This window comes from Phoenix dactylifera, chromosome 1, assembly GCF_009389715.1.
Source record: "Phoenix dactylifera cultivar Barhee BC4 chromosome 1, palm_55x_up_171113_PBpolish2nd_filt_p, whole genome shotgun sequence".
Taxonomy (NCBI): domain Eukaryota; kingdom Viridiplantae; phylum Streptophyta; class Magnoliopsida; order Arecales; family Arecaceae; genus Phoenix; species Phoenix dactylifera.
In genome coordinates this window covers 21,788,665-21,800,356 of record NC_052392.1, presented here as the reverse complement: position 1 = coordinate 21,800,356, position 11,692 = coordinate 21,788,665, and the positions used below count along the sequence as shown (strand labels likewise).

At 38.0% G+C, this 11,692-nt stretch overlaps 1 protein-coding gene across 3 annotated transcripts; it reads right to left on the bottom strand.

Annotated features, from left to right (window-relative positions):
* Positions 1-3,641: 3,641 nt before the first annotated feature.
* Positions 3,642-11,345, bottom strand: LOC103711490 (UDP-N-acetylglucosamine transporter UGNT1). 3 transcript variants are annotated; one of them, XM_008797646.3, is made up of 9 exons: positions 10,290-10,716; positions 10,110-10,186; positions 8,209-8,370; positions 7,990-8,123; positions 7,382-7,466; positions 7,155-7,253; positions 4,377-4,484; positions 4,242-4,289; positions 3,642-4,157 (listed from the first exon to the last, which is right to left on the bottom strand). In XM_008797646.3, the coding sequence occupies exons 3-9, from the start codon at positions 8,209-8,211 to the stop codon at positions 4,083-4,085; spliced, it is 552 nt and encodes a 183-aa protein (XP_008795868.1). In that variant the 5' UTR covers positions 8,212-8,370; positions 10,110-10,186; positions 10,290-10,716; the 3' UTR covers positions 3,642-4,082. The 3 variants fall into 3 exon arrangements, with proteins under 3 accessions (XP_008795868.1, XP_008795867.1, XP_038985668.1); XM_008797645.4 differs by lacking the exon at positions 8,209-8,370 and having other exon boundaries at positions 10,290-10,777; XM_039129740.1 differs by lacking the exon at positions 8,209-8,370 and having other exon boundaries at positions 4,057-4,157; positions 4,367-4,484; positions 10,290-11,345.
* Between the last annotated feature and the right edge of the window lie 347 nt (positions 11,346-11,692).

The window sequence follows — 11,692 nt, the reverse complement described above, 5'->3', positions numbered from 1 at the left end:
TGGGACTGAGTTTGGGCTGCAGGCGGGGGCGAGGTGGAAGAAAAGAGGCAAGACCGACCGAGGCCGGCGAGGGGCAACGTACGTGCAATGCGGTTGGGGTTTGTTTGTTTCTCTATGTTTTCCTCTCGCAGTGTTCGCATAGTAGTACCCGATAGCTGCGTAAAGAGAGATGGTGTACGGATCGGATTATGTATGCTTCGGGGAGTGTGACGGGACCCGAGGGAAAGGCCCGAGAAGGACCCTTGATTCCTGGCAGCACGTCAAATGCGGGACCCACAGCGGTACTTTGCGGTCCCGTTGATGTACCAACTTGCCGTTTGACGTGGCACGAGATGACGCACAGCAATAGGATGGCAATTTGCGCTGGCTCTTCGGATGAACCATCTGATCTTAACCTATGGCGCAGATTTTATCCAATTTAGAGAGATTCCGGAGTAGATAGGGATATGATAAAATTCATTTTAAATCTATTCAGAGTATATATAATTCTTTATAAATCTATTTTTCATGCTGTGCTGTTGTTGCTTCACTCAATTAAATATATATATATAAAGATTTGGTTTGCTGCATTCCATATTTTCAACTCTTCTTTTGTTCTATATTATCTGAAGCATTAAAATTTATCTTTATATTTATTTATTTATTTGATTTTAGTACGAAAAAAAATTTACAATTTTATTCGTTCTAATCCATCCAACTCATAGTCTATCTCTACCCACCCCACCTATCCTATCCTATCCCATCACTAGACAAGTATGAGGCGGGTACGGCTAATGGCTTATCTAACCCGTCGCCATCTTTAGGCAGCAATCATAGTGATTTCTAAGGATTTTTATGAGATGTAACATTGGTTTATGAACCATTTGGATAAATAGCTTGGAGTATCTAATTTTTTATTAGATTTTTTCTAATATATACCCTTCAAAATATATAAATTATATGAATATCCTCATAAGATTGCTATCTGCATATATATATATCCTCATAAAATACTTATTTTGTATGCATACCCTTCTTTATATATATATATATATATATATATATATATATATATATATATATATATATATATATATATATATATATATATATACCCCCATATCATCTAACGTCGATAAAAAATAAATAATTTAAATTTAAAATATCTGAAATTCTCTTACAGGTAGATATACAAAAAGAAAACTTTATAAGAATATATATGCAAATAGCAATTTTGCAAAAATATTCATACAATTACGCATATTTAGGAGGATATATACTTAAGAAAAACTAATAAAAAATAATCAAAATTTAGTAAAGATAATTTGGTTATTCTTAATAAAAAAAGATGGCAAAAAAGATTAATATTATCATGTCACATGATCATGTTGCTTTTACGGAATTCTCGCTTCAAAAACAAACAACAACTCAACATTTATAAATCACTAAAAAATATTTTACTAGTCTAAACATCTATATTTAATTTAAATTTGATGTGATTTAATCTTTTAAAAATAATGAAGAATATATAGATGTCAAAGATTCAATAATGATAATTATATCAAAATCAAATAGAGAATAACATTATCAAAATGATCACCTAATATTTCAACTTGACCGAGTCATTATTTAAAAATAATAATAATAATGTGGCTCAATCTTTTTTTGACTTGTCCATCCAACTGAATCATAAAAGACTTAGCAAATTTCAGCCAAGTTTTGATTTTTTTTTAATAAATTTTTTGAATATATATCCTTCTAAATATGAGAAGTTGTATGAATGCCTTTGTAAAATTGCTATTTGCGTATATATTCTTATATATATATATATATATATATATATATATATATATATATATATATATATATATATATTGCATATCTACCTATAAAGGTATTTCGGTCATTTTAGTTTTAAGCCGTTTATTTTTTAACGACGTCAGATGGTATGAGTTCATATGCAAAAAAAAACAAGAAGGAAGATATACATGTAAATAGTAATTTTATAAGAGTATTCAAGCAATTTTATATGAGAGGGTATACATATAAAAAAAATCTTTTTCATTTTGTAACCATTTAGTTATAACATTATGATATTGTCATTTGCAATATTTCTTGAGTTTGGCCTTGGTGTTGCACAACATAATCCAGCCTCCATCGGTTTGCGCCTAGATTTTGTTTATTCTATATGTAAAACTTATACTCGACATTTTTGGCTTATTTATGCATTCGAAACAATTAAAACTTTTTAGATCCAAAGTCATCATCCTTCCTCTTAATTTAATAATGTTTCAATTTCCGGGTTAAAGGAAACTTTGGACTCTTAGGCTTGTTTTCCAAATCCAGACTCCTGACACTATTTTTTTATATAATTTAAAGGAAAATGTTGGAAACCTACCAACATGAATTTGTGAGGCGAATCATCTGGATCCTGTATTATATACCAGGAGAAGTGCCTTCCAGCATTTTTTCCGTCTTCATAGACTCAATGACTTAAAATAGTGAAAATATTCTGAATTCAGCTAAGCAATGGTCCTCAGGATGATGATATTAATTACCAGGCTTGGGTCTAGTTGAGGATGCAATTTTACCGAGCTACCTATGAGCTCGGGTTGGCAAGTGGCTCATCAATCTCACTCAAGTGCTATAAATGATCTAAGTTGGGCGATATTTGGCCGGTAAAATGAAGAATGGGCTAGATTTGGCTCGAAAATTGGCTCAATTAGGGGTGGCAATGGGTCAGGTTGCTTCGGGTCAATTAAAGACAACACACATAAAATCTTGCCCGAAAACTTCTCAATCAATACCGATGCTTAAGTCATAGTGAACTTCTTTTTCTTAGAGAAAAAGCAACAACGGTATCTAAAAAATAAGCATTGGCTAACTCTACGTCAGCAGCCACATAGGATGCAAACATTATCTGGAATGATTGGGCGTAAAAAGCTCCCTCTTTTTTTTCCCCAAGAATGAATAAGTCACTCAGAAAAAGCCTTTCATTTCCGTCAAATGGCCCGGCCTCCCTCAGCTCTTCTGCCGGAGTAAACTATCCTCATGACTTGAGTTGGGCTGGAACTTTGACTCATTGTCAACCCATTTAACATGTCATATCAGAAAATTTGATCTGTACCCAGTCCTAACTAAAAGACTCTTAATCCAAACTCGTTTCAAATAGAATTAGGTTGGGTTAGTTTTTGCCATCCCTGTCTACTTTAGCTTTCTAAATTCTCCGCCGACTCAAATTTCTCAGTTGGGATGAGTATGCAAGTCAATGATCATTGACTTGCCATTTACCTTACTGGAGGTTGCCTCGCAGCTAGCATTAAAAAGAATGAAGATTATGGTGATTCGAAGCCTAAAAAGATCCCACGCGTTGGACATCCATGCTATGAAACCTATCATAGGGCCAGTTCAAGCAAGGAAGAAGCCACAGTCAAGCCTAGGCCAAACTCGAACATTTGTAGCTAAACTTTATCTCAAGTTTGAATTCAGCAAACCATCCATGCATGAGCAGCCTTGGCTCAGATAATTTGCAGTCCTAGTCTAATAAACGTGTCTGAGTTATAGCACAGATCATTTGAGTAATTGCTATAAAAGAGTTTTTGGTAGCCTTCTTGATAAAACGGCTATCAAAGATGTCTTATAAATATTCACAAGAAGCAGAATATGGAAGAAGCAGAAGCAATTATTTTACTTTTCACAGTTCACCCAAGTATAAGAATGATATTTCAGTTAAATATAATATTTTATTTTATAAACAGGAACTCGAACGAATAACACCAGGATTTACTTCCATTAACTCTTATTATAATGGCTAGCAATGATTGTCAAAGAGCCGGCCAATCAGTATCAAAAGATGCTTCGTCTCCAATCTAAAGTTCTCTTTTATAGGTATTGATATAATAATTGATCCACAGGCATGCTGACATACCGGCAAGAGAGAGAAAGGAGCACTGCCAGGTAGGATCAAAATTTGATTTCTTACTTGAGAAGTCGATAAGAATTCTCTGCATAAAAATTCTTGTTAGATCCGACTCTCAGAAGGCCGCAACTTTGGAATTTCAAGCAGAGCACGCGACTTTAAACAAGCCTCAGCTGACCAAAGACTACTTTCCGTTGAGCTTACAATAGGCATACAAGCCAGAGCCAAGGAAACCAAGGCACTGCCCAATAACATTAAGCTGCAGAAAAGTACAGAATAGTTTCAGACTGTTAAAATGTAAAATAGGTTGGAAGAACCATCAGGATGTGAAGATTAGACTCACTGGATCATAAGGAAGCCCACGAAACCACTGTGAAAAAATCCTAAAATGCTGCAGGTGAAATGATGCATCAGAAAGAGGTGCCATGATTGCAAGAATAACCACAATAAAAAAGGGCTTGTAAGTACATAACCAAACCTTCAGATTGTCACACACTGTTTGAGTGAGTGCAGAGTTAACAGTTGTGTTCAGAAAAACGGTGTAGTTCAACAGAAATGCCATTATACATGAAAGGAGTAAAACAACCTGCAAAGTAAAAAAAAAAAAAAATACAGCAATTATGTGAGTGGACAGCATTAAAACTGTTTGACAGCCTCAAAGCAATCAGTAAGAAAAACATGTAATATTGGTTGTCAAACATTTCCCCTTTTTTTCCAATAAAGACCCGGTAGATAGCATTTGTAACACACACACACACACACACACACACACACAGAGAGAGAGAGAGAGAGAGAGAGAGAGAGGTGTATATATATATATATATATATATATATATATATATATATATATATATATATATATATATATATATATATATATATATTCAACTATTTGGATAAGCAGCATATTGACTTTTAAACAAAATTTGTATTTTTTTAGTCAAAAAAATCACAGAACCGATCATCAGTCAAGAATTCAAGATTTCCTAGAAAATAATCTAGCAAAATATAGAAAGTGGGATTTTATTTGCGCACCTATGCTCATATTAAGGCATAGATTATGACCTAGCAAAGAAAAATATGCATGATACGAAACTTATCAGGTTGCAGATCACATATATTTAACATCAACTACAGCCATGCGGTGCATATCTGTGACAACTTATTTATGTGTGCATGTTACTTTTGTTGACAATGAGCATGTCCCCCAACTTGCTTTATCTGTTTTTTAGCTTAACACCGCATGAGTAGCATCTAATTGACTATTCAGGGATTTCATGCAGAATACTAAGCATAAGATGATGATCATTAAAGGATGAGGGGTGGCAAATGGATGCTCTCTCGATGATGGTTAGGGTGACACTGGTGCGGTCTGTACTCAGTTCGATTTCCGTATTTCTGCTATCGAACACCACGGTGCCAGCGTTGCTTTTGAAGTTCCTGGAGCAGTTATTCGGAAACTTCATGTGGGGTAGACAGGAGGGCAGGAGGGGCATCCATTTGGTGGCATGGGAGGTAGTATGTCAGCCGGTTAGGCAGGAGGGCTTGGTGATCCAGTCCCTGGTGGCGAGGCAGGAGGTGATGGGGGCGAGGCACGCGGCTAGATACTTACTGGAGACTGATAGCCTGTGGTGCACCCTGTTGAGAGCCAAGTATGGGACTCGCATGTCAGCAGCAAACTTTCAGGCCGGGCGGCAGTTCTCCCACATTTGGAGGGTGATCTGTTCCTATGCCCCGAGGGTGCTTGCTGCGCTGAGATGGGCGGTCGGTGATGGCAGATCCATTGACGTATTGGAGGATAGTTGGGTTCTCGAGCAGTCGTTATGTCAAACACCGACTTTCGTGGATTCCGCGAGACTGAAGAGTTGCAGAGTCAGCGATCTGATTGTGCCGGGCCAGAGCAGATGGAGCAAGATGCTGGTTAGGGAGGCATTCGGGGAGCAGCTGGCGGAAAGGATTCTGTCCATGCCATTACCCATGGGGGAGGTGGCGGACAGACTGGTTTGGGCCGCCACAGGTAGATCCAGGGTGAGGGCCTCGAATTTACAGGAGGCATTGGGCAGGGCGGTGCCTAGGCAGATAGACAGTAGGTGGACTTGGAGGATGTGTATCCATCCTCGTGTGGCCCTATTCCTATGGAAGGTGGCATGGGAGTGCCTACCTACGAGGAGCGTGCTGGCGAGGAGAGGTGTCACGATCACTCCGTATTGTGGGTGGTGCCCGAAGGTGGAGCAGTCCATCAGCCATATTCTACGAGGATGCCCGAGAGTAGCACAGATCTGGAGTAGGGTTGCCTTTACCTTGCCACAGACCACTCGATCAACTGATAATCTTTTACTCCAGATGAAGGAGGCGATGCAGAGCCTGAGGACTATGGAGTGGGGAATTACCTGCGCCTACATGGCGTATCACATTTGGTTGGACAGGAACACCCGGATATTCGAAGACCGGTGGGTGTCACTGAGTACGGTAGTGGAGAGAGCCACTCTACAGGCTGCTAAGCTCACCCGAGCCACTACGATAACTTCATTTGGGATGGTTGGAGATATCTGTAACACTCACTCTGCTGATACAGCACCCAGGTTTATCCTTGTCTCTTGGGTGCCCCCACCCTTCCGCCATCTCAAGGTGAACTTCGATGGCAGTGTTGCCACTGAGGGAGGTAGAGCAGGTGCGGGCTTTGTGATCAGGAGCCACGACTCAGAGCTAATTGCTGTGGGAGGCCAACGCATTGTTGGGTTGTCAGCTGCAGGGGCAGAGCTCAGGGCAGCTTGGGAGGATATTACATTTGCGAGCCGGCGATTGGGAGCGGAGCGCATCATCCTGGAGGGGGACTCAGCCACAGTGATAGATTGGATACGAGAGGAGATGTGGAGGGGGGATGGGAGCCCTCTACTTCATAACGTTCGGCAGATATTAAGAGGATACAACACCTTTCAGGTTGTGCATGCCTACCGGGAGGCAAACCGAGCCGCTGATTAGGTGGCTATCTATGCGGCGCAGCATTCTAGAGAGGTCCTTTGGATTCATCAGGAGGTCCTTCCAGCACCATTGTGCCAGGTCCTTGCTTTTGATTCGGTTGGCTACACCTACACTAGAGTAGGATGAGTAGCTATTGTATCAAAAAAAAAAAAAGATGAGATGCATGCAGCATTTTACAAGTATCATCTATGCAAAGACAACATTGGAAGTATGCATTAATGAATATGTATTTTTTTATGCATGCATTTTAAAAAAAATAAAACGTCGGTAATACCAGGAAACCAGGAGAATATAGATGTGGGAATATAATGGTCCTCTCCAAACCACCCGAAAACAAATGCCCAAATTCATAAAAGTGGTGCACATATGACTCCTGAAAAAATAAAGAAACAATTGTGTATAATATTTACAATAAATGGGAAGAACTCTATCATGATTATGTAGGCAACATAATGTCCCAAAGCTCAAATTACTTAAGAGTCTTAGACTGTGCATTATTACCATTACACCACATGAGACCAAAGCTATTGAGTCCATTAGATTTCCCTGGAACACAAAGATGCCAAATAATAGTGCCATGTCTATGCTGAGCCACAGAAATGAAGATACAGAAAAGGAATAAGTTTGCATGCATTATCAAGTCAGGCTACAGTTGCAAGGTATATTGCAGTTGTTATGTTAGTTACAAAAACAATAGCATAGCCATAACTGTCATATGATACATCTCAAGCACCAGTGATAAATGCACCAATGACGGTCAATGACACGCTAAAGAGTAATCATTTCCATCATCAAGAAATATGTCATAAAGAGAGGAAATTCCAGTGGAGAAATTAAAAAGAATACCAGCATCAAAGCTCACCACCATAAGAAAGTTGACAACTAATGACGTCCATGGTTGAAAGATAATCAACAAGTGCTTATTGGATCATGTGTACACGATGATTCCATTGCTAGAATAACAAATTAAAAAGAAAAGATTCCAAAAGAACTTCATATCTAATGTCAATTCCACTTGGAAAGGCTTAGAACCACAGAAAACAAAGCTAGTGGGTGTAATACTACCTACAAATTACATCAAGTTGTAAGATGAAAAACATGCCACTTACCTAGCAACAATAGAAGGGGTATATGTTTGCCTTGTTAAAAGGTACTCCATGACCATTGTAAACACCACAGTTGTACGTCGGAGGGTGGTATACATGGGAACACTTATTCCCCTTACAGACTCCATTGAAGCAAGCTGTCAGCAAAAACAAAGGGCTAGACATTATCTACACATAGTAGAGACATGATTGCCACATCTAATTATCAAAGTTTGGCCATACCATGTAAAGCAAATATGTTAAAGATAGGGGAAGGGTTCACAGCAGCGTTTCAACTGGTACAAAGTTTGCAGGTTTATTTGACATATTCCAGGTTTCATTTGTTGTAAAAGAAAAGATCTTCCAACGATTCATTGCACAGAGCAACATGGTTGAAACTATTATCTGCAGAATTACAAGTATCATGCTTGTTCACAAAATAAGCGGGAAAGCTGCCTACTTCAATAGATTTTACATTCATAAAGAGAGAAAATCTGAATATTACTGAAAACTACACAAAGTAATGAGAAGAAGTTGAAACATTTTTAAGCTCTTCAAGATGATGGGGGTGATACAAACCTTTAAATAAATAAGAGTCAAAAAGCCAAAGATTAGTTTGTCTAAGCAAAGAACAGACAGTCTGAATACATAACCATCTCCTTCCTGTAAAGGAAAAAAATATGGTGGACTAACTGATCTTTCCATCAGTTGATGAAAGAAACAGTATCTGTGTAACAGTTTCTTTTCTGCAGTATACATATACATATATTGTATTAAAATTGGTCTTATACATACACAAGGAAGTTGGAAGATCACTTGGGAGCCATGTGAGATGAAAGTTTATTAAGCATAAACTAGATTTTTCTAACAATGGTAATGAAATAACAAAATCTCTGAAGTACAGAAGAAATATGACAAATGCTTATGGAAAATAATCATATATATTATATCACTTGTGCCACATCAATGCTCCTGAATCAAGTGAAGAGGTTGGGAGACAACTAACACAAATTCTATGTGCATAAGTTTGATTGACCAAGAACTATCATGGAGCCTCAAACTGAGTTGCAAAGTGTAAATACAATAAAAATAGTGTCTGATGTATAATTCATTTATTTTTTTTCTAATATGCTGGTAGCAGGTAAAGAGACCAATTTAAGTAAACACAGCAAAGAAGGAAATCAGATATAGTTTAGTATTTAGTTACTTTGGAGCATAGTTTGCTGTACCAGACTGTATCACCATATACTAGGCATGCCATGCCATACTGATAGTGAACAAGACTAAGTACAGAGGGTGTACCAAGTGTTGTTACTGTATACAGACTTATACCAACACAATACCAAAGTGGCAGCACTACAGGTATTGAAACCGGTACTGCAAACTTTGCTTCAGAGAAAATGGGTATAGAAACCATAATATTTTACTATATTACATAACATATTAAGCTAAAACAAACGGTTGCTTTCCCAAGTCTTGTGCTTTCAAATAAGCATTGGTTCATCCATTGAATAAGACCATGTTGAAGTTTCATCTCTAACTAGTATTGATGGATATGGCCTACATATGGATATATTCATAGGCAGATTTGATTTCATTTATCTTTCAGTCATTATCATAAATCACAAACATTTCTCCTTTTTTTCCTGTACATAAGTCCGTATTAATTGTGGAAGAGGTTGATGAACTTACTGATAGTTGTATCTGTAGCAAGTAACTATGACCAAACTGTAACCAGCAACCAGAACCCATCTTTATCGGTTTGGAAATTCTCATTATGTTCTACTTAAATTCGATAGGATCTTACTCCTCAATCTCCTAGATCATATTTGGTCCCAAAACTTCCAAATTTCTGTAATTTTAATTCAACATGATATAATCGGGGCAACACAAACCGAAAAATACAGATGATATTGCCTGCAAAAAATTAGTCTGGGCCTACCAAATCCAACCATAGGAATCGTCCGATTATAGACGAATCAGACCTCCCTTTTTCATAATTAACAAGGTGTCCGTTAAGGCTTCCCAAGTAAGACTTTAATGGAGTAACATGACCGAAGCGTTTTGATTACAAGAACTAAGCTAAGAGAGGCTAAAACTAGTGATTGCATAACGCTTGCCTCTAATACAGAGAAAGAAGCTACCTGAAGGAGGGCCATGACATTGACATATGGAAAATTGTAGGAAGACATAGCCGCCTTGTTTAACATCACCAAAAGTACTGCCAAAATTGTAGACCAAAAACATTAAAATCAAAATTTGGTGAAGTTAGAAGAAAAATGGAAGGAGAATGAATGATGAATATTAATAGGAGTAGATCTCACTGCTGTGCCGCCTCTCGGCCTCAAATCGAAGCACTCGACTCCCACCGCCAGCTTCTCTCCATCGAGCTCTCCTTCCTCGGCCGCCTACCGAATCCCTCCCAACATTCCTTCGCCCATGTCCCCGTCGCTAGTCGCTACCCGTCCCTCCTTCGTCTCCAGCGAGGGGGCGACAGCCCCCTGCTTGACCGCCGCCTCCAAGACGCTCCAGTGCCGCTCCGCCACCGTGGGTGCCGGGTGAAAGAGGAAGCCAGAGGCAAGGAGGCCGCTGAGGAGAGGCGGGGTGACGGAGGAGGAGGGCGGGTGGAAGCACTTCGGCGGCGCCCGGGGGCGGGGCCCGCGGCGGAGATGAAAGGAATGAGAGAGGGGCGCCATAGAGTAAGGAGGCCACGTGGGCATGTGCCCAAAAATAAATAAATAAATAAATAAATAAATAATAGAGTATTAGGATTCAGGGGTTTGGAGGATTTCCTCTCGAAATGATAGGCAGATGGTTAATATAATTTATGGGTATTGTTCTTTTTTAAGGATTTGGTTGAAAATTTAATCATATTTTTAAATTAAGCCATCCATTTAAGTGTAGCCTTATCAACCAAACTCCATCTAATTCAAATTTTGTGAGAAGAAAAAAATCTCTATATATCATATTTTTTTTCTTCCTACGGCCCAAAAACTATAATCTAAGCTGGGTTTAATAAGCTTTTAGAAAATACAAGTTACATAGGTCAACATACCTAATTCCTACAAAATTTTCAGTCCGATCCTATAGAATTAGTCAAATAGGATATTCCTACGGAATCAGACTAAAAATTTTATAGGATTTGTGAATTAGGCCTTCTATTTAAATATTCTCTAAATCAACTAAACTCCACTCAACCCAAATCCCTTGAAAAGAAAAAAAAAATAGATTTTTTTCTGCATCCAAAATATAGCTAGGATCTAAGTTGGGTTTAGATAGATTCTTAGAAAATAAAAGCTAGCAGGTCTGATTCCTACAGAATTTTCAGCCCAATTCTATATGTACATCCGAACAGGCCTTAAGGGTGCCTTTGTTTGGGTATGCTAGATTATGAGGTAATTTAACAAATTCTGGAAATTATTTATTTAAAAAATAATTATGAAGAAAAAATAAATTTTATTATGTTTGGATGGTGAAAATAATTACTCTGGAAAATAGTACCAGAAAAAAGATTACTATACTTGATTGGAAGAAATTTTATATGAGAATATCGTCAAATTTCTAGCAATACCTTTGCATAAACGATTAAAGTAGTGACATTGTTTTTATTCAGTCCATTTGTTGGCTACTTATGGCCACTTACATAAAAGTTGGCAAAAGGCCATTTTGAATATTTAAATATATTTATATAAAATAATAAAAATTTTAAATTAATTGTACATGTAAT

Excerpts from the sequence above, each read along its gene's own strand:
- LOC103711490 (XM_008797645.4), bottom strand. The coding sequence starts at position 10,175 with ATGTTAAACAAGGCGGCTATGTCTTCCTACAATTTTCCATATGTCAAT. Across the intron at positions 7,467-7,989 it reads ACCCCTTCTATTGTTGCTAG|CATAGACATGGCACTATTAT; the intron begins GTAAGTGGCATG and ends TCTGTGGCTCAG. Across the intron at positions 7,254-7,381 it reads TGGTCTCATGTGGTGTAATG|GAGTCATATGTGCACCACTT; the intron begins GTAATAATGCAC and ends TTATTTTTTCAG.